This window comes from Amblyomma mixtum, chromosome 9 (assembly GCF_055824585.1).
Source record: "Amblyomma mixtum isolate Tamu chromosome 9, ASM5582458v1, whole genome shotgun sequence".
NCBI lineage: Eukaryota > Metazoa > Arthropoda > Arachnida > Ixodida > Ixodidae > Amblyomma > Amblyomma mixtum.
In genome coordinates, this window is record NC_143020.1 from 54,861,765 (window position 1) to 54,884,983 (window position 23,219).

General features: G+C 48.2%; 1 protein-coding gene across 2 annotated transcripts in view; it reads right to left on the bottom strand.

Moving 5' to 3' along the window:
- Positions 1-6,007: 6,007 nt before the first annotated feature.
- Positions 6,008-23,219, bottom strand: part of LOC149329086 (b(0,+)-type amino acid transporter 1-like) — a 37,433-nt gene continuing 20,221 nt past the window's right edge. For both annotated transcript variants that reach the window (XM_089560097.1, XM_089560098.1), the window contains 4 exons: positions 21,967-22,227; positions 19,259-19,384; positions 17,151-17,247; positions 6,008-7,293 (listed from right to left, as the gene is read on the bottom strand). In XM_089560097.1, the coding sequence (XP_089416223.1) occupies positions 6,513-7,293; positions 17,151-17,247; positions 19,259-19,384; positions 21,967-22,227 (1,265 nt within the window). In that variant the 3' untranslated portion in view covers positions 6,008-6,512. The remainder of the gene's footprint in view (positions 7,294-17,150; positions 17,248-19,258; positions 19,385-21,966; positions 22,228-23,219) is intronic.

Sequence of the window (23,219 nt, forward strand, 5' to 3'; positions counted from 1 at the left end):
GATGATGATGAGAGAGATGGCAGCTTTGGGGTTGTGCTAGGCGGGTGACCTTTGTCAGCAGAAAAAGTAATTGCATCCATTGTTTTCTTGTTTTCTTGATGTTGATTTCTTTTTTAATTTTTTTATTTAAAGATATGTTCTCTTCCTTTCTAATGACACACCTACTCATCAGCATACAGCCGTAAGACAACGCTTATACTGGGTTCCCCTTTGTTCGCCAAGAAGCAACGTGGTTTTCTGGGCTTCGGTTTCGTGCTTTCCACGCAATATGAAAGTCCTGAGTTCAATTCGCCCTATCCTTCCGAATAAAAATTCATTTTTTTCGATACCACAGTGACGTCATCTGGGAAGAATTGGGGCCACTGCTTCTGGTTAACGCCACCGCCGGGTTTCCTTGCTGATGAGGCATGCAATACTTTCGCATTTAAAAGCTGTTGGAAACCATCCGGGTATACGAGGTCTGTTAGAAAAGTATCTGACCTTTTGCCGGAGAAAAAAAACTGGCATGAGTGGAGCGTTGGAAACCTAATCACCTTCAAAGTAGTCTCCTTGGGACTCCACATACTTCTTCCAGTGGTGCTGCCATTGTTGGAAGTATTCCGAAAAGGCCCCTTTCGGAATGGAGTTTAGCTCAGCTGTCGTTGCAGCCATAATGTCCTCTCATGTCTGAAATCGCGCTCCTTCAATGGCCTCTCGATGTTGGGAAGCAGCCACAAGTCACAGGGGGCCATATTAGGAGAGTAAGGAGTCTGTTGAACTACAGCAGTCTGGTTTTTGTCGAAAAAAGTGTGAATTTAGTGCGAGGAATGTGCAGGAGCATTGTCATGATGGATGCGCCAATTTCCTGTTGACCTCAGCTTCGGCCTCTTGCGCCGCACAGCACTACGCACGCGACGGAGGACATCCCTGTAGTATTCATTTGGTCAATATTTACTTTGTGGGGTGCGTACGCGTGGTGTGCCACACAGAGGGAGTCAAAGAAAGCAGTCAGCATCACTCTGACATTGCTGCGCACTTGGCGGGCCTTCTTTGGTGTTGGTGACGTGGAATGCTGCCATTGTGACGACTGGGATTTGGTTTCCGGGTCGTACCTGTATACCCAAGACTCGTCACCAGCGATTATGGTGTTGATGAAGTCGGGGTCACTGTTTGTGGAATACAGCATATCCTGTGAGTCTTCAACACGAAGCTGCTTCTGCTCCACCGTGAGCAGCTTCGGCGCGAATATCGCCGCATCTTTCTCCACGGCCAAATTTTCGGTGATAATCGAGTGTTCATAAAAATTGGTGATGTCCACCTCTTCCACAATTTCTCGGATAGTCACGCGATGGTCCCGCGTCACCACAGCGCTCACTTCGGCAATGACCTGGCCATTTCGGCATGTTGATGGCCGACCGGAGCGTGGCTCTCTGTGCACCGATGTGCGGCCGCCTTTAAACCAATTGTACCATTGCCTAATCTGTGTGCTACTCATAGCATTGTCACCGAAAGCCGTCTGAATATTCCGAATGGTTTCCACTTGGCTGTCGCCTAGTTTCTGGCAAAATGTGATGCAGCAGCGTTGCTCCTGTCGCTCCGCCATTTTCCTTGCAATAAAAAACCGACGAGAGCACTGCGCACTCCCTCACTCAAACGCTGCGTGCCAGTGACTGACGCCATCGGCAGGCGAGAAAAAAATTGTGCATGCGCACGAAGGTTCGAGGTAGGCTGGTGCAAGAGTGCTTGTTTCAAATCCATGAGGTTTTCGTAAAAAGAATAAAGTCGGATACTTTTCTAACAGACCTCGTATATAGGCTTTGACATCAGAGTGGAAGGCTCTGCCGCGTGTCATGAAGATGAAGACACGAGACAGGTGTGCATACAGGCCGCATAAGCGCCGGCAGCTGTCGTTGAGGAGATGCATACAGCAAGCACAGCTGCGCAAACTACTTTGCTGCTATTTTGTGTGCGCCCGTTTTTTCCAGATGAAAGCAACGCGCATGCCGTCATCCACAAGCGGCGCTCGTCTCTGTTCTTTTGTAAACGGCTAGCAGGAACACATAATGCGGTGTACTTCGTGTATTGTGAATCACTGGTATTTGGCGCGCATGTCGTTAAGGGAACAAAGGCTGCGGACGGCCTGCCGCTACATGTGCGGATGAAATTAAAGCTAAGAAGTCTGTTTTGATTCGTGCACCCGTCGCTGCTGATGAATAGCGATTATTGCGGAGAATCAAGTACATGTGGATGCGTAATAACGAATTCGGTTGTGCAGTAAGAATTGGTATGCAGGTGTCAGTATTGGCTACGGTCCATGGGAGCGTTAGTGGTTTGATTTTGCGGTTTTATTGCGTGCACAACAAAAAAGAACACGACGAAGTATGATTAGGCTACACAAACATAATCACTTGGGCTAGTCTTGCCTCTCCTTCGCTTGCGTTTCCTTTTGGTACATTCCGCAGGAATTATCATGTCAAGATGCCTGATTCTGTACAACAAGAGATGGATTATTTCTTTTTTTGCCTTATTCGTATTTTTTTCTTTCTAGATATGATCGCTTATTGAATCATCGCTTCCGTAGCTATCCTTGTCATAAATGCTTTTTTTCCAATTGCGTAGAGCGCACTCGACATAGGTTTGGTTTTCAAAGCTGAATGAAGCACGCATTGTACGCGCTTGCATTCCTTCTTCCTTGCTTACTATTCTAAGTAAGTTACCGATGGCAATAAATGCAATAAAAATAACTAGCATTGCGTGCAGTAATAAACACTTTGCTAAATATACAACGCAGTCTAGTCCCTGAGGGTACCATATCAACATGAGTAGTTATCATTAACTAATTACGTTAAATGCAGAATTAATTCTTCCTAAAGTCTTAATGTGTGAGAAGCCAACAGTCACAAAAACCAAGGAAAGCGTAGGGGAATGTTTCTAAACCTTTTTTTCACTTTGTTGTGTTAATCGATCAAAAATTATTGACAGATGACTTCATGTCTTAATGTGTGAGAAGCCAACAGTCACAAAAACCAAGGAAAGCGTAGGGGAATGTTTCTAAACCTTTTTTTCACTTTGTTGTGTTAATCGATCAAAAATTATTGACAGATGACTTGATGAATGAAAGGTATATTGTAAAGGTATGTTATAAAGAAGAAAAACAACCCCATGCAACCGGTGGGATCCGAACCCACGAGTTCCGAAGTTGGTGTGCGGTGCCTTACCTCCGCCGCTATTGACTCGGGTGGCGCTGTTGAACATTCTCAAAGATAGGTTACACACAGATAAATACTTCCGAAGTTAGAAGAACGGACAGCCGTCGCCGTAACTGTTCTGGTAGAGCGTCGCACACGAAATTTTAAGGTCATGGGGGCGGTATAAGAAGAAATATTCTTACACCGCAGTCGCGGGTTCGCATCCTACCCTTCGCATGTGGTTGCTTTTCTTAACTTTATAATAAATTAGTTTTCGGCCATCTAACAGTAACTTGAAATTTGCCGTTCATTAACACCGCAAATTCAAAAAATAGATCGAAACATTCCCCTACGTTCCTAGCGCTCTTTCCTTCCTGTGTACCGGGTATTCCAACCAAACGGTTCTCAAATTTTTAAGAATAGGTTTTCTGAGTTAGAAGAGCGCTTTCCTAGGCATAGCATTGTCAGTGGTGTAGGACATCCTAATATAGATAAGACGTGCTTAGTAGTAGGTAGGTTAATAATACTGAGAAGATGACTTTTTACCTATTTCTCTCGGCCTCATTATTTGTATTGAGGCGCGTAGCCCACCGTAACTAATATCCATGACAGTTATTAGAATTTCGAAATATAGTTACCCTCGACGCTAAGGCGCAACAAATTTGGCTATTTCAATTAGTTGCGTGGACTGTAGGGGTTGCTTTCCATGCAATCTTCTCGATTGAAGCTAGGAGCCTAGAATTTTTTGGACCGCAGCGTCCATGGCGAACGCGTTTTCTAAATTCTAAAAGCTGACTTGGATATTACACACTGCTGGCTGCACGCCTCTTCATAAATAAGGATTCTAACAGAAAGAGTAAAAAGTTAGCTACTCAGTATTAGTAATCCAAACTGCTAGTTAGCACGTCTTAGCTGTGTTATGATGCGCTACACCATTGACAATGCTATGTCAAAACAAGCGATCTTGTAGCATAAAAAGCCTATTTAAAAAAAATGCAGAACATCTTAGGTGAAACACCCGGTTTGTATCTCATAACGAGCCCTCATTTCCCTACCCTACAAGGGTAGGGAAATGAGGGCAGGGAAATTTTCCTCGTTTCTCTTGTAGGAATGAGGGAAGTTAGGAGGGAATCTATGAAATCATTCTTCACCTGCGACAGGCGCGGCGACCAGCGTTATTTAAGACCACGCCGAAGCCGCCGGTTATAGCACCTGCTTCACCATCATACCTCCCAAAAGCGCAGTAGAACATGGAGAAGGCTCCTCTGACTGACTCCATTTTCCCGTCTTTTAAGCAGACGTTTAGAAAGGTTTTCTAGCACTGAAGAGGTCAAGTTCAGTTATTTCATCGACGACCCGCACAGGAATGAAGGATGCGTAACTTCGGCAAAAGCGGGGAGTGAAAAAACAGAGTGCCAAGAACATGCACAGGAAGAATATAGTAGTAAACTGTGCGAAAAGTCGCGACAGGACAATCCTGAGAGGCACGAGTCGCATAACCTAAAGGGAGTGGAACGTCAGAAGGTCGTTTGCGTGGAGTTGGTGCCTAGCTGCGACGCCAACGAGATAGTTGCTCGTCAACCTGTAGAGAAGTGTACCCTTAGCGAGTGTGGGAAACCTAAGGAGTCGGTTGTTGGTCCCGAGGTGCACGCGGGAGGCTCGCAGCAGAGAGAAGAGATGAACGCACCACTGCCGGAGCAAAAACAAACGAAGGGCTCTTATCTTGAGTTGGCAGTGCTATCTGTCACTGATGTAAAGAAAGATGGGGTTGTTTTAAAGCCTAAAGAAAAGAACCGCATTCCGTGTCAGAAACCAGGTTCTGAGCGTGCGATGCGGGCGGATAGGTCACAGAACCAACCCCCCAAAAATGCCAGGAAGTCGTCGTCTAAAGAGGAAAGTGGCAGCAAGCCCACAAAAAGGCCTCGATATGCAAAGATAGCAGAGCCGTGTTGTCTCAAGACAAGTGCAGTCGGGATGAGACTGAGTCGTCCTGCTAGAAACAGGGCATGGGCTTCTCGAAAAACGAGAGTCGTCCTCCAGCAGCGGAAGAGAGCAACTGCTCGGGGAGCCAGTCTGTACCTTCCAAGGGCCTGGGGCCCTCTTTTCTTTTGGGTCAAATTCTTTTAATAAAGGCCCATTTCATAGCCTTCACCGAGTCCACAGCCCGTACCTCGCAACACCGCTCTCTTTTCTGGGCAACATCAACCACGTAACTTGCAAAGCATGCCGCAAGGGTGTAGACAAATGCAGAAATTCTCCGGAGATACAAATGCGATTGCGTTTGATTTCGTGTCCATTACAATTTTGAAATGCACGAAAGGGTCGATTAGGGTGCACCTTATGTAGTCAGAAGCTTCAATGCCGATCCCTTATTTCAAGCAGTATTTAAAAGCGCTGCATTTCGCTTATGCATTTTGAGTGCAAAATGCAAGCGTCAGTTTGGTGCAGTTTTTTTCCCCACATAAGTTCTTAGTTTCTTTACGAGTGCAGTCATTTGTTCATTTTGCCGAAAGGTCCTGCAGTATAGGGCCCACAGCCATTCACTGTAAGTACGATGTGACATAAAGTAATGAATAAATAAAAATAAGAAAGTAAATTAGTGAGGATTTTGTAGCTTGCGCTTTACTCAACATTGGCGCCTACCACGTATCGATAGGCCATCTGTTCATTTTTTGCACTGTTTTCTCAGTTTTGCGAATCATGATTTCTTCAAACATCGTTATCATAGCGAGTTCTTTAACTACACCGCTGGAGAAACACAGTACGAAATCGTGCAGTGAACCAATGCATCTGTCCTTCGGCCGTGAGTGAAAATCGAACGATACGAACGCAGTCAACTGAAATTTTCTTTTGTATATTCAGCATCTCGTCACGAGCGCATAGGCACAGCCTGAGCCATACTCGCACTGCGAGCACAATTAAAAAATGAAATATGCTAAAAATAAACACAATGGCACTGTAAGCACACTTTCTCAGTAAACCGAAGGAACATATACTATGCTCGGCATAGCATATGCTGTACATTGGTAAAATATTCCTAACTCTTTAGAAAGTCACGAGTTTTGTAACATACAGACAGGTGTGTAAAAATTCTTTGAACAGCCGTCTGCTAATTACGCGTAGACCATGGTGCACAGTAGACGGGCACGGCAACGTCTATGCGACGCTCGCCAGCGTCAAACAACCTCATGGCTGGTGCTCCAAGCAGATCTGTCCGTTCACCTCCAGTCAGAGAGATGTCACAGAGCACCTAACGATGACCCATGTTCTACAGGCGGCAGTTTCGTAATTACTATAAAAAATGAAAATTCATCTTTCATCAGCAGTCTTTAAAAGCACAGGGTTTCACATCTTTTCTTTCAGCATGATTTCCAAATCATTCGTGCAAGGAGCCGAGAACAGCACCTTCTGCAGGAAACGTGTGAGTGGCGCTGAACCAGGAACACTCAACGAAAACACCACAAAGACGACGTAGTACAGGGCACCAGCGACGAACATCGCCGCAATCGTCAGGTACAGCACGTAGTCCACGGGCTTTAGTAGCGGCAGCACCACCAGAGCCACGGAAACTAGGAACCTGATGACGGCCAACGGCAGTGGAACTGAGTAGGGTCTGTGGGCGTCCTTCATGACGTACCGAAGACTGAAGAGGCACAGCAATACTACGATCTCCCACAGCACATCCAGGAACACCGACGCTTCGATCAAGTAGGATATAGAACCGATGAAGGTGAACGCCAGAGCAAGGACACCGCGTAGGATAATGGCGGCCAAAGGTGTCGAACTGTTAACGGTGATGCAAGAGAAGATGGGTGACAGGTGTCCCTGTCTCGACGCTGCCAGGATGACGCGAGCGGAGCTGAAGAAACCGGCGCACAGGGTGCCGAAGGCGCTTACGGACACCACAATAGGGATGACGCCAGCGGCTTCCTTGCCCCAAGTGGCGGCTGCGAACGACACGGCGATGGCTTCGGAGCTGGCGAAGGTGAGCGGGTCCAGAACGATGAAGTAGGCGACGTTGGTTAGCACGTAGATGGCAGTCACAGTTAGGATGCCTATTAGGGCGGCTCTGAGGATGTTCTTGCTGGGGTCTCGTACCTCTTCTGCGATCAGGCATATCTGTTTCCTGTAACAGAGAGATGTCAAAAGATGATCTAAAATAAGCGAGGAATCTAATACCCTTAATAACTGTATGTATACGTCTATGCCTCTCCCGTAACCGAGAGTAGAGTAAGCATGAAATGTTTACGGGCATAACACATTGGTTGTAGATGGTACTAGCCAAAATCTTGAAATGTGTCTAGTGTTCAACACACAACACCACACATACTGTGCACTGGTCCATGTGGACTGAATCGTTTCCTGTAAGTGTCTGGAGAATCTCTTCCGCCCTGCCTCGTCAGCTGTATCCGGTTTCTGTTTGCCTTTCATCTTTGTAATCGTTGTTTTCATTCCTCGGTTATTTGTACCACTTTGCCTATGCGACACTGGTGACGTCACCACTCGATTACGTCACACATAATTGATGAAGTAATGAGAAATTACTAATTAGTGACTAATTAATGATTCATTACTAAATACCAACTGCCTGCTAATTAATGATTCTTAGGCTTCGCCTTTAGGAGTGGAACGCGACAGCGTGTTGCAGCGCTGCCAGGCAGTCCACGGCCACCACCCTTTCGGCGCGATGCCTTGCCCTTTGAACGGGACGCTTTTTGAGGAAAGCAACTTACAGAGTAATTCTCCGTCATCTCGGTGGACACCCGAACCGCACCGTACAGGAAGGGAGGAAAGCCACTACCCGTTCGGCGCGAAGCTACCGGCTCTTGTATGCCGGTCCTGTAGGAGGGCTTAGAGAGTCTCGTTAAATTTCGTACGGTGCCCGGATGAGTGGAATTCAGTGCCCGGATGTTAGCCCTCGGTCTCGGCGTGACGTCACCAAACTGCCGACAACGGGAGCTAAAAGCATTTCATGCTTAACAACTGTATGTCTGCGTCTATGCTTTTTCACTATCCGATGCGTACCGCTTTCGTGTAGGAACGTTTAGCATTTGGGTTGCTACAGAGCTCTGCTTCTGAATTACTCTCTTCAATGCTAGACCTGTTACATCGCCTCTATATTTTGTGTTTGTACTTTCAGCTCTTTTCATGTATACGGCGGCTTGCTATTACCATGCAGATAGCCGTACTTGGTAAGCAGTGATGTGTAGGGTACGGTTAACACCCCTCCTTTGGGCAACTGCGATTTCCTACATTCACATTGAAACCTAAATAAAATGTGACCCGCATTTAAAGGCTTTTTTACTATGTACTTCAGGCATTTATGATGAGAAAGTTTCTCGATGAAAGAAGAAGCAGGGCTTGGAAAAAAAATGCTCATGCTGCGTGCAAAAAAGGCGCGTCTACTGGCTGTGATGCAACGATTCTTGCGAAAAGATAAGCGTGTTTCAGCTGTAACGACTGTTAATCTTATCGCAACGGAAAGCGCCTGTAACAGCTTTCTCACAACACCTTATCAATTTTTATTGCACACAGCGCGGACGCAACAAGAGGCTATTGAATTATCAGGACATAATCTTGGCTCGACATGAGCAAAATGAAAGGTATACAAAATGCTGTATTCACGATTTTTGATTCCATAATAGGGAATCAATGAAGACACCAAGAAATGCTCCACAAGTTCTTCTTGCAGCTTTGCACTATTTATAGTAGTGACACATATAACCTGTGTCTATTTTTGAGCAGGATTCATAATTGTGGTGTACAGGCCCATACAGCTGTAAAAATTTAACAGCGGGCTGAATTCCGGGTTAAAGAATCACTAGAAGTTTCAGTCACTATCTATTTTCGGAGGTGCGTCATGAATTTCTCCACTGTGTTTGGGCGTTCAGTGTACTGTTCTAACAATACTAGGTCATGACTGCGATTCTTCTATTACCTATCTTTAGTTTTACCATCGTTTGCCCCATGATTGTGACCTTAGTCATGTGTCAGTATGCCCTTGGCTATCGTAGATGCTTATGGCACTGCCTGTTATGTAATCTTAATTTACTGTACTTATTAATGTCTGAAGCATTAGAGGGCAAATGACCACAAATCATGGCACAGAAATAACCGCCATGATGGATGAGGGCTAGGGCGCTCGGCTACTAAGCTGTAGTTCCCTGCCTAGGCGGCCGCGTTTCTGTGTGGGCCAAACGCAAAGGCGCCCTTTTGCTGTGCGATGTCAATGAACGTTAATGATTCACAGCTGCTCAAAATTATTTCAGAGGCCGTTCTGCACAGCGAGGACCCCGACCAGCATCGAAGACTGGTTCGCAGGACCCACGCTGCGGCGCAGGCCAGTGGGCTGCCGGAATAGGGGGACCACCCAAGGCTCCGGTAATTGTCAATGGGGCCATATTTTACCTACACTGGCTACACAAGTGTAGCCACTTTATCATGATTTCTTGATACACTTGCTACACTAGTCTACCCAGTGTAGGTAGAAAAAATGGCCCCATTGTTTATAAGTTTTCAATGAATCATCCAGAGCCCTCCACTACGGCACCTATTTATTTCTTTTTAACTCCTACCTGCCTTCATTTCTTACGACGTGGTTCGGGTGTCCACCCAGATTTGAGACGATTACTGCGTCATTGGCTTTCCTCAAAACCAATTTTCAAATTTCGAAGTGATGCATGCAAAGGATGAAAGCGCATGAACGACAGAAGGAGCGAAGAAGAAAAGCGGAAAGGAGGTGCGAAACCAAGGACGTGTGCGCTTTGGAAGCGACCAATGAGAGGGCTCGCGTCGGAGAACCGAAGAGCGGAGAAAGAGGAAGTACGGCAGATAAGCGGTGATCTTGGATACTAGGACGAATCTTTCGCCAAATAAAATCGACGAACAAGGAACACCGAAGCCACAAAAAACGCGCGAACGCATTCCGCCGCATCAAATCCAAAACGCTGCACAAGTGCGGACCAGTTGCGCTTGAATACGCGCGAGAACTAGCGCAGAACTGGCAGTCGCAACTTGCGTCAGCCATCGGTTTGAAGTCGAACCGGAGAGTGCATGGGCGTCTTCGTTGCATCTCTCATTTGGTGTGCTTAGAAGCTGCGTGCAATCGCATCGATCCAAATTTGCACTCGCTTAGGTCGGCTATGCCAGGATATACTTAGCGAAAGCATGCGACACAGCAGGCGAAGCCAGCGCAGGCGAGCGCATCGACAAGGCAAGCGGTGTGACGTCATACCAAACAGCGGCGACGGCTCCGCAGTGATTGATTGATTGACAACAAATTTTATTTCTACCGATGTAGAAGGCCCCCAACTCCCCGTCCCTGGGACGCAGGCTTAGGGAACGGGAGCCGATACCACCGCGACTAAAGACTGGCGAAGATACATTGGCTCTTTGCGGCTTCAGCCACCAGGTGGACAGGTCGTTTCTGGTCGGCGGGGACCTCGATTCGCAGAAGGGCCTCCCAGGCTGCTCTATTCTTAATATTGTCCTCAGCGCCCGGGGATCCGGGGCATTGTGAAATTATGTGATCAAGGATCCCCTTCGCTCCGCAGGTCTTACATTTATCATCTTTTTCATCTTCTGAGTTTGAAGTAACCAGACGTGGTTTGCGAAATTTTCGGCCTGTAATCGTCGCCAGGCGATGGCCTCTGTATTGTTTAAGCTTGGATCTGGTGGTGGCCTTAGACGCCTGCCTAAACTGTAGTGCACGGCGATTTTCGCGTACATTTTCAAACGTTCGTCCATCCCCTGGTAGTCGGGTGGCTCTACAGTTACCCGGAAGTAGAGATCTCGGGCTAAAACGTGGGCCGCCTCGTTACCGGGGACGGACGTGTGCGCTGGGACCCAAATTAAGGTGATCTTGCGATCAATTTTGGCTGCGAACACAATGCGACCCGTTTCCGGCGAGACCCTGCCCTTTCCGATGTTCCAGATTGCTGTTTTGCTGTCGCTAAGAATCAAACTAGCCTTGGTTCCGGCGCAAGCAAGCGCTATTGCGACATTCTTGGCCGTATCTACGTTTCTACTCCTAATACAAGTGGTGGCGACTGGTGCACCTCGGCTTACTCGTTTAAAGACATTGTTTTACTTTATCAATCTGGCCACAGTCTTTATCCCCGCCCGTGTAAAGGTCTCTCAAAGGCGGAAGACCGGCTTCTGCTTCGCCTGTATACTAATACTTTGCTGTGCCCGGCAGCTCTCAAACACTTCGACCCTTCTTTCTCGAGCAGCTGTCCGCACTGTGCGGAGAAGTCCTCGGACACCTACCACATGGTGTGGGCCTGCCCCTCCGACCCTGCTATCCCCCCTCACCCCAACCCAACCCGGGAAGAGTGCAAGGCGACCCTGCTCGACTGCTCTGACCTGCAGGCCCAACGGGCCTTGGTCGAGCGAGCCCGGGCGGCGGCCGACGCCACTGGGGTCCCGAACTAGGGACCTTGATCTAGTACTTGTAAGGGCTGGCCCCCTCTGGGTCAGCTCATGCATAACCTCCAGCAGTGTATGTGTAAATAAATGTTTTCCACCACCACCAACTGGCAAGCGGCTGCTGTTACCCGACGAGCCGAGTTGGTAGCCCATCTCTCGCTCCTGGTGTGACGTCACGCCAAAACGTAACTAGCGTCTCTAGCGGGAGGAGCGCGGCGCGCCGTGGCAAGCGGCCGCCGTTACCCGACGAGCTGAGTTGGTAGTCTATCTCTCGCTCCTGGTATGACGTCACGCCAAAACGTCACTAGGCATGGTATGACGTCAGGGGTCATTCTAAAGGTCAAACGTGGCAAGTGGCCGCCGCTCCGCGAAAAGCCGTTCTTGGGAGTAGTATCGCTTTCGCAATAAAACAAGGACGGCCTCGACTTTATGTCGTGGTCTCGTTGTAGCAGCCACCAATGCACCTTGTCACAGACAGCCGAAAGGTCGACGCTGTTAGCTTTGGATCTTTCCAAAGCTTTTGATCGCATTGAACATCAGGCGATCATGACTGCCCTATCCCCATTGAATGTGGGTGTGCGCACGTATGCCTACATTCAAGCATTTCTCACTGACCGCACGGCTGAGATACACTTCGGACCTTTGTCTTCCCCCTCCTACACGCCTCAGAGTATCGGCACCCCTCAAGGGTCCGTCCTTTCCCCCTTTCTCTTTAACATTACCCTCATCCCTCTCGCCCGAAAATTGGCAACTATTCCCCATCTGAAGCACACTCTTTATGCCGACGATATCACCCTGTGGACCACCCACGGCAGTGACGGCGACATAGAGAACACCTTACAGGAAGCAGCCACCCTCACCCAAAATTACGCACGGACCATCAGACTGTCTTGCTCCCCAGAGAAATCCGAACTGCTCCTCATCCGTCCTAAGAACCACCGCTGTCCCCGCTCCCCCATTGCCATTGAACTGAATGGTGACCCGGTGCCTGAGGTTGGCACCCTCCGTGTATTGGGCCTGCACATCCAGAACGATGGCAAAAACACCACCACTCTGAAGAAACTCAAGCAGGTTGTAGGCGCGATATCGCACCTCATCCGCAGGGTTTCGGGACATCATAGAGGCATGAAGGAACGTGACCTATGTCGCCTCATTCATGCCTTTGTCCTCAGCCGTGTGCTGTACACCACCCCATACTTACAACCATCTAAACATGACATAAACGCTTTGGATGCTTTGATTCGCAAGGCATTCAAAGTAGCACTTCATCTTCCTCTCAGCACACCCACTGACAGATTACTAGGCTTGGGCCTCCAAAACACGATCGAGGAACTGGTGGAGGCCCACCGACAGGCCCAATGCATCAGACTCACAAAAACCTCCACAGGTCGGTATATCCTGGACTCCCTCGGAGTCAGAATACCTGCCAACGACCCAACCCTCCTCGCCATCCCACGATCCCTTCACCAGGAGCTCCTCATCAGGCCGCTCGCGAGGAACATGCCCCCTTCCCACCATGAGCAGCGCCGCAGAGCCCGTTCGAAGGCACTCCATCGAGCGTACGGCTCCGAGCCGGACGCCGTATGGGTGGACGCTGCCTGCACGGGCGATGAAGCGACAGCAGCTGTGGTGGACTCCTCTTTATCTGCCCTCATCACACTACCTCTCCCTTCCAACACCTCCCCAGAGGCTGCAGAGGAAGCCGCCATTGCACTCGCTATCATCCGCACGGAAGCCCGGTACATTTTCAGTGATTCAAAAACTGCGATTCTAAATTTTGCTCGAGGCCGAATCTATGTCCCTGCTTTTGGCATACTGAACTCGCCCGATGCACCCCCGCCCCGCCAAGTGGAGCTGATATGGGTGCCTGCGCACTCCGGGAATCCCGGAAACGAGGCCGCCAACCTTTTAGCCCGAGGTTCTTTAAACCGGGCGCAGGTGGCCTCGGATGCGAGATTCACGAAGGAGCGCATGCACTCATTCAGCGAGCTGCACACCAGCTCTACCCTCCGCCCCACGCCTCCCTAGATAACAGACACGCAACACTCTGGCACATATTACAGACACACACTCTCCCCGCGCCCCTTACCCTAGCCCACTATCATCCCTCCTTCCCTACTCCGGCATGCGCCCTATGCCCAGAACCCTTCGCTTCTTCCCTCCACATCCTTTCCCTCTGCCCGGCGGACCCTCCCCCGCGGGACCTAGAGAACCTGAAGACCTGGGAGGACTGGGAGACCCTGCTGCGCTCGGAGGACCCGGCCGTGCGGACCATCGCCACCGGCCGGGCTGCCAGTGTTATGCACCTCAGGAACATAAACACTTGAGTGGAGTGGGGTCGTGCGGGGACCCTGGGGCGTGCCCCGAATTCCTGCTGTAATAAAGTTTTCTCTCTCTCTCTCTCTCTCTCTCTCTCTCTCGACGCTGTGTTTGACATTACTCTCTGCTGCTAGGTACCCGTTCCTAAAATTGAACAAAGCTCAAGTACTGGACTGCGACTACGGTTTGAACATTCGACAAGCCACATGCTCGCACAGTATTGATGATGAACATCATCTCTGAGAGTCGGCCGCCCGAACAGGTTACGGAAATTATAAAAGACATAGGGCCACTTTCGCCATTATTAGGGAAGCTTTCTCTTCTCACACAGAAGGGAAGTTTATTACGACTCACGATCAAAAAGGGACATCCGTCCCTCTACAAAAACAAAGATGCATTGCGGCAACTGATGTCGCCCTATGCACACACACTCACAGGGAACGTGTGTGTCCAAAAACAAAGAAACAGGCAAACAACTGGGGCGTACAGCGGTATCTGCTCCAACAAGTCCACTCTACGGCACCAACCTAGAGTTATGATACGGCCATTGTTGTAGCACCGGATTCGGCGTTTTCAAGAAAAAAATTGCATGCCTTTTTTCGAGAGAAAAGCTACACTTCTCGCGTGCAAAGCGGTTCGTGACGCTTGGATTTGATCTGTAACTCGAGGCTCACTGGAGGTGTGGCTGTGACGTCGTAACACGTCAAACAACGCCTCTGCTACCGTTCATTTCGCTGCAGCGCCGACCGCCGCTCCAACCGCCCGCTCTCGCCAGCTGTCTCACTTGACAAACCACGTGATTCGTTCTTGCTGAGTAAAGGCCAGCGCTCGCCGCCTAATTATAGACACCGCAGAGACATGCAGGTAAACTGGTTGTCTTTTTTTTTTGTAGAAAGGAAATGGTGCAGTATCTGTCTCACTTCTCTCTTTGGACACCTGAGCCGCGCTGTAAGGGAAGGGTGGGAGGTAGGAGTGAAAGAAGAAAATTACGAGGAACTTTAGCGGCTGAAGTGGTGAAAGGCGAATGTCTGAGTGCTGCATTCTTCTACGCGATTGTTCACTTCACATTCTATCCGTTCATTATTTAACTGCCAATTAATGACGCTTAATCTTTGGCTTTAGGAGTGGAACGCGGCTGCGTATTGTAGCGCTGCCAGGGAGTCCACGGAACGCCACCACCCGTTCGGCGCGATGCGTTGCCCTTTGAACGCAACGCTTTTTGAGGAAAGGAAATGGCGCTGTAACTCTCTCTCATCTCGGTGGACACCTGAACCGCACCGTACAGGAAGGGAGGAAGGGGAGTGAAAGAAGGAAGAGAAGGAGGGGTCGTAATGAAGAAAGTGGAAATTGTATCTGAGTAAAGGAAATTATGCAGTAACTGTCTCACATAACTCGGTGGACACCAGTCGAAAATTGCATTTGAGGAAAGGAAATCGCAGTAACTGTCTCACGTATTTCGGTGGACACCAGTGAAAATTCGCGCGCAGTGACGTCACGATCATTTCGACCAATCTGAAACGCGGACAAATTTGCTAACACATCTTCGTCACGACAGTATGAGCCATTAAAGGCTTTCAGCTTAAAAGAGAGAAAGAGGTGCCGTAGTGGAGATCTCCGGAAAAATTTCGACCACCTCGGGATCTTAAACGTGCACTGACACCGCACAGCACACGGGCGCCTATTAGCCGCCGCGGTGGCTCAGTGGCTATGGTGCTCGGCTGCTGACCCAAAAGACGCGGGTTCGATCCCGGCCGCGGCGGCAGAATTTCTTTGGAGGAGAAATTCTAGAGGCCCGTGTGCTGTGCGATGTCAGTGCACGTTAAAGAACCCCAGGTGGTCGAAATTTCCGGAGCCCTCCACTACGGCGTCTCTCATAGCCTTAGTTGCTTTGGGACGTTAAACCCCATAAACCAACCAACCAACCAACCGGGTACTCCGGCTCGGTAGACGAGCGCCTTAATCACTGAGCCACTGTGGCAGGGCGGACGCAGCTGGAACCAGTCACCGGAACGAGTCTAGCGATCCCTGCGACAAAGTGCTCACGAAGTCGCCTTGGCTAAGGATAAGTCGCGAAGGCAGGCTCGTTTAGTTGATGCAGCCGATGAAGAACGGGAGGTATGTCTGGAGAAGCAGCGGCACAGGCGACAAGATTATCTCAAGCGGAAAAAAGCAGCAGATGGTGCGAATGGCCGCCGCGGTGGCTCAGTGGTTATGGTGCTCGGCTGCTGACCCGAAAGACGCGGGTTCGAACCCGGCTGCGGCGGTTGAATTTCTTTGGAGGAGAAATTCTAGAGGCCCGTGTACTGTGCGATGTCAGTGCACGTTAAAGAACCCCAGGTGGTCGAAATTTCCGGAGCCCTCCACTACGGCGTCTCTCATAGCCTTAGTCGCTTTGGGACGTTAAACCCCATAAACCAAACCAAACCAGATGGTGCGAATGTCTCTGCGTCGAATTCGGCCACTGGTTCGGTAGTCTTTCATTCTGTATATCCTGGCTGAGCCGAGTTGAGCCGCATCAATTTTTTCATTCTAGTTAGTGTTCAGCGGGGCTTTATAGCTCGACAAAGCCACCATTTTTCATGTTGTTGTTTTTCGGCTCCCATGAGAGGTACAGGCGCTGAAAGTAATTTTTAGCGAAAGCTATATTGGCCCCGAACTTGCGATTTCGCTGTGGCGGTGCTCCTAGGAACAGAGACCGACCTTGAGTCGTTGCCTAGCAACCACCGCAGCTGGCGGACGCCGTGCGCTCGCCGCGCCATCTGGTTGACGTCACACCGCGCGCCTCGTCGCGGCGCTCGCCTACGCTTGCTTGGCCAGCTGTGCCTCATGCCTGCTTTCGCTAAGTATATCCTGGCATAGCCGAACTTAGTTACTGCCAATATTTATTCAGCAATACACCAGAATGCATCCTCACGCAAGAAACACTAAAAGAGAGGAAATTTCGCTCAAAGATCGAAAAAAGCAGGCAACAGTGTTTCAGTGTTTTGTACACGTTGCGATCTAGCGTAATATGAGTGTTTACCTGTGCACGTCAATCGCACAGGAATTTCCTATGAATATCCAGTTTGAAGTCTTCTGCTGACTTAAAGCCGTGTGATTCAAAACGAGACTGCTCAAACTGCTCGATCTGGATGCTCCATAAACGCACGTACGATAATAGTGCGGACTCTTCATAAGGGATGCTCGACGCTTGGACTGACCAGGGTAGCATGGATGCGAAGAAATTAATGCTCTTACCAACCGCCATAGGAGAACAGTGCTCCGTAAAAGGCTAAGACGAAGCGGCTCGGTGACTCTGGCTTCTCGAACATGGCCTCGCCTTGGAAATGAGTGCCTGAAATACACATAAAATGCAGTTTGTCGTAAGCTTCTTTGCAGGAATAATAATATCAGAAACTCCGACGCTTTTCAAAACATTAGTTTTTGGTCCCTCTGTTTTCTAACTCCCGAGATACATCCTGCCTACATACTGCAAAAAACTCGCGCACAAATTTTATGTTTTGGTCACATTTCTTGGATGCAAAAGCCTCCGTAGTGGCTCAGTGGTTATGATGCTGGGCTGCTTACCCGAAAGTCGCGCGTTCTATGCCGGAGGTCGCATTTCGACCGAGGCGAAATGCTACAGGGCCGTGCACTGTGCAACGTCAGTGACCGTTAAAGAACCTCGGGTGGTCGAAATTATTTTTAGCCCTCTACGACAGCGTCCCTCACAGCCTGAGTCGTTGGGACGTAAAACCCCCAAAAAACCTTCTCATATGAAAACCACGTGGCAATCCTAAATTCCTGGGGTATAATATTGTCACGGATGGATCTCTACGCTCACTAGGAAACAGAGTACTGTACTCGTTCGCAATACGGTAGGGAAATGGGTGTCTTTGTTAAAGTGACGGCCTACCTTCCTGAAGTTAAAGCAGAGCTCGCGCTTGTGCTTGTAGTGGTTATTTTTTCGTACCTTATCATCATCAGCCTGCTTAAGCCCAATAGAGGACAAAGGCCTCTCCCATATCCCTCCAATTAACCGGCGCCTGTGCAGCCGCGGCTAACCTATCCCCACGGACGTCTTCAGTTGTGGACAAGTTCAGGTCACCGATCTCAGGAGAGCGGAAAGCCTTTTCATCTCAAAGTCGATTACGTACTTTGAATGGGCAAAGAATGCCAGCAGTTTTGAACTACGGTAATTAATCATTTTTGCTCAGAATTCTGCGGGTACTACAACTCACCTACAACTAGACGTGTAGTCTTCTGAGCATTTGTTTGTCCGTCAGGTATTTTAGTTTTCTTTTTGATATTGTTTTTAATAAATCACCTTGATTTCTTCCCTCTTTTCCCAGGTGATTATTGTCCTCATCCGTTCTTGCTGACAAAAAGAAAGGAAGGCCGCAGTATATTTATTTTTGCTTCTTCGTTCCTGATCCGATAGTTGTTCCCGGACCCTGGAGTCCAGAATAGTACAACTATAGGATACAAACATTAAAATATGTTCACGATCTTACTTCATCACTATATATGCCTTAATTTGAACTACCATCTCCTTGTTTCCTTCCTCTCCCTGGCCGCTAATGCCTTCGTTAAAGTTTTTTAATATATGTAATGTTTCATTAAAAGTAAAGACTGAACCGTATCCAATACAGTGATTCTAGCACAGATAGGCATGCTTCGTTTCGTAAGAATCAAGGCGTGAACAGATTTCATTGCTAGAACGTAGAGTAACAGTACAGAAGGACGTTAGGTTCTCTCGAATTTCTTTACAATATGATGTTTTTTATTTGCAAAAAAATTTTTTTGGCATTTTCGCCGCACTCGAACGCTAGCAGGATCACTTTAAATGATGCTGCACGAATCAGGTGAGTTTGAAAAGAATATTATTTTTTTATTTATTTATTCAATACTGCCAGCCGCCTTTTGGTGGCCAAGGCAGGAGTGGGGATACAATTTCACAGTGCTTTGTCAACAGCAAACAACGAAAAAAAAGGCCTGCATGTAGGCAACAAAATTTCTGCCGAACAACACAAATAATAGACAAGTAGCAAACGCTTTACATTAAAATGCAAAACAACACGCGACAAGAGCAACACTCCAGAATCGAACCAAATACCCTAACTTGACCGGCTGGGGTTGATTGCCGATAAAAATGTTTCGGCTGACGAAAAGGTGACCAGTTTCGATTTCGATTTCCATTATGTTATAGATGGAGCCTCATGTCCTTGAACAGACCTGTGTAATTGAAAAAAGGTTTCACCCTGAAACACGTGCACCCACTTTGGCAGGGAACCGCACCAACTGTTCACCAATTCGTGGAATTGTTGTTCCAGCAATTAACTAAAAGAGATAACACACAAACTTACTTTTAGGAGCGAAGACTGCCCCTGTGATTATCACCGAGATCAAGACGAGGCACTTGACGCTCGAAAAAACGTCCTGAACTCTCGCCGACGTCTTCACGGAGAAGCAATTCACTGCGGTGGCCAGTGCTGCGTGAAAAAAATTAGAGGTTGTTGCAAGCGTCCTTTCTATACGCTGAGGTAGGCCAGTGTATATGTTGACGAAATCTCAGAGCCGAGCGTAGTACGGCGTGGCCTTGAGAGCACACAGGCAGCGCGTGTGGCTATTACGCCTTCAAGGAAAGTGTTTTATACGCAAGGCCAGTCATGCGTTTATGCAGAACGTTGATCATTTTTCCGATTCGAATTATTACTTAACACTGTACGTGACTGGTGAGCGCGAAAAGGTAAAAAAAAAAGAAACGATGACATGAAACCGCTCCACACACACACTCAAACCTTTGACGTTGGCGTTGAATGCTGGTCGGGGATCCTGTGACGTTCCTACCTCATGGTATTACCTTAACAATATCGCTGACTGTGCAAAGTACTATCAGCGTCAAATGAAATGCGAACAAAACACCTGAGACGCGAGCACAAAAAATCAAGCATATTAGAGGATGGAGGTGAAATACAGGCGTGGGCTATTAAAATTTCAGAAGAGCGGTCCTTCCCGCTTCGATGGGAAAATCAACTGCTCATGTATTTTGCCTCCCTTGTTTAATATCTGCGGTTTGTGCTGTTCGCGTTTCAATTGGCTTGTTCGCGTTTCAATTGACGCTGAAAGTACATTTGTTTTCAGTGATGCGAGAATTTGATATCCTACAGGGAAGTAGCATTCGTCTATTCGCGCTCACTATGCACAAAAAAAAATGAAATTTTGTAACTGTCTCCCGGCGCCTTATTCGTTTTTCCTGAAATCGAGTCTCCAACGTTTTCTTAGTTACCATATGCCATGAACTACGCCCTTGTGGAGCACGAACCGATGTGCTCCCTAGTAAAGCTGTGAAAAGAAGAAATATCTTTTCAGTTCTTTCAGCAGCAGTGGTAATTACCGGCATAGGGGAGCGTGGTGATGGCACGTCGAGGCAAACTTTCCTCGACATGCTTCTGGATCTTGAAGAAATTCAAGCTTTACTCATAAATTTACGAGATACAGAAGAGCTGGGGTACATACAAGGAGAACACGAAATATACATCATAAACTGAGAAAGTGAACATGCGGGCAGCAGACCACCGCGCGAAGAGACTCATAACTTGAGTCGGTGTATGCTAGTGCTGCGCCACTAGCGCCTTTGACAGTTTACTTACCGCATCGAAATCGCCATCGTAATCTTAATAATCACCGTCAAACTCAATCTTCTCGGGTGCGCTGAAGGACAAAGGCTTTTCCTAATGTCCTCCAGGTACAGAAACAAGAGCCCTCACAACCAAACGCAAGAGAGTGATATCGATCTGCGCTTTGTCAAAAGCTCTGCGGCAGCTTCTAAAATGCTTAAGCGATTGTCCGCGTCACACTCACTTGACCAGCAAAAAAACTCTGCTGAAATTCTTCCAGTTACCGCTGCCTTGCTCGAGCTATTAACAAGCTATCTCAGCAAACCAATCTCAACCTTACTGTTCAAGTAAAACTTTCGTTTGGGCGAGTTGGTTCATCTTTGACCGCTCTGTATATGTCGTGTGTTTCTTTGTTGTCCCGTCTTCTTCGCGCAAGCACGTACCACGTTCAAACCTTACTGTGCCCAGTAGCCCCTATCCACCTCCCCATATCGTATTAGTCTACAATTTTGTTTACTTTGGCGCCCACTGTCTTGGTCTACTAGGGTATCTCTTATCACTGAACCGCTTTGTGGCCTTCCCACATCCTACTTTGCGATTTCATTTCGAAAAACATAACTGTATGATTTCGATTCTGTATCACGTTACTTTCCTTCTGTCTCTAAACGGTACATTCATCAGCTGCCTTTCCATCACTACATGTATTGACTTTAGCCTCATTTATAGCTGTTCTGCTTGCCTTCAGGCTGTGCCACCACAAGAGAGCACTGCATATTGGTACCACACCAAATTCCTGCATACGCGTTTTGCATGGTGCTAGCAGCATCTTACTGATGCCCACCTATATGACAGAAAAGCAGAAGCTAACGAAAACGATTCAGCTGAAGTTAAGGGCAACGTAGCGAGCTGTGGATAGAAAAATGCTGGGTGTAACGTTGAGAGACCGGAAGTGGGCAGACTGGGTGAGGGAACAAACGCAGATTAATGGAATCCTAGCCGAAATCAAGAGGAAGAAATGGGCTTGGGGCAGGACATGTAATGCGAAGACAAGATTACCGCTGGTCCTTATGGGTAACGCAGTGGGTTCCAAGAGAAGGCAAGCGTAGCACCGGGCGGCAGGAAGTTAGGTGGGCGGATGAGGTTAAGAAGGTTGCTGGAGACGGTGGTCGAAGCTGGCAAAGGGCAGGGTTTCTTGAAGAGACATGAGAGAGGCCTTTTCCCTGCAGCGGGAGCAGTCAGATAGATGACGATGATGATGAGGAAGAGGTGACCGCTTGTTTTGTGGCGTGTGCCAACGGTACCTTAAGCAACAAAGAGCCTACCTGCTACTGCTATAACGGTAAACACTGCTACAAACGGTACTGCTACATCGGTATTTCTTATCGCATGCGTTTCACAAGTTGCATTTTACAAAAATAGGAAGTCCTGGCTGCACGAGCACATCGCAGACTCACTGGTGAAGCACAGCGCCACCATGACGCTGATCTCGTAGGGGGCGGCACAAGTCGGGTAGACGACGCTGAGTGCGTAGCTGGAGAAGGTCAGGCCTTGAAGAGCAGCGCTCATGGGGTCCAGCACCAATGAGTAGCACCACATCTGCATAAAGGGCAGCACGTCCCCGAACCGGCCGAGGACCTTGCTGGCTGCCGTCAGGTACGCGTAGTCCCCGCCAGAGGCCGGTAGCAGCGTCGCCAGCTCGGCGTAGCACAGCCCTCCTACACCGTTTGAAACGCGAAATGAGAAGTGCACTCAGCGTGTTTGGGCGAGCTGAAGTGACGTAAGTTGCAGTTATGTGGCCAATGTTTGTGCAAAATAGAAAGTACAGGTTATCATTTCATGTTGCCAGATCGAGGCGCAGGGATAGTTTGGCAGTTGATACTCCATGAAGTTTTCACATAACGACTAGAATATCAGCTGAGCCAAAAACAAATATGGTTTACCGAGGAAATTGAAACAGCGCTAGAAAACTGGACCAGAAAGAGGAAGAGACAAACACGGCGCTGATGCGCTCAAAATAAGCCACCCTTTGCACTTGACATCTGGCCATCACACAAATAGGGTTAAAATTAGCGGGAGCCCACACAGCGTGGTAGAAAAATCGCGATCACTTCATGATTGGTAGGTTATAGACGATATGAAATATTTCATTATTGCTTTTAAGTTCACCACAGATAATTAACACAGCCTCGTAAATAAGAAATTGAGTGCCGTCCCGCACCGGTAAACATTTTCTAGGCCAGGATACATATCCAAGAAATCAGCAGGTGGTGTGAGGGAGACTACTTGGTTAGCATGCATACAATACATGCCCGAGCATGCTTGGAAAGTATATTCTTTTATTAGTTTATTCTAACTTATCTCTCGTAAATTGACCCCCATCAAACAATTTCGCCCTACATGCCGAAGCAAATTTTCAATAATTCGTATCAAGCGTAATAAGTGTTTCTTTCGGGACAGCGTGCACCTCTGCAAGTTATTGAAGTGACGTGTGAACAGGTGATAATAAATAACGGCGTTTCGTTCTGACTATCCCCCTCTTCCTAGAATTACACGTTTACGTCACCAGACAGGTCCTCTTGAATTGTATTTAGGTAAGACCAGAGACCATTGTTTTTTATTTGGATTATTTTGCATGCCGCGGCAATGGGCGTAACCAGGAGGACATAAAAATGGTCGCAAAAGAAAATGCACCAGAAAAGGGGCAACA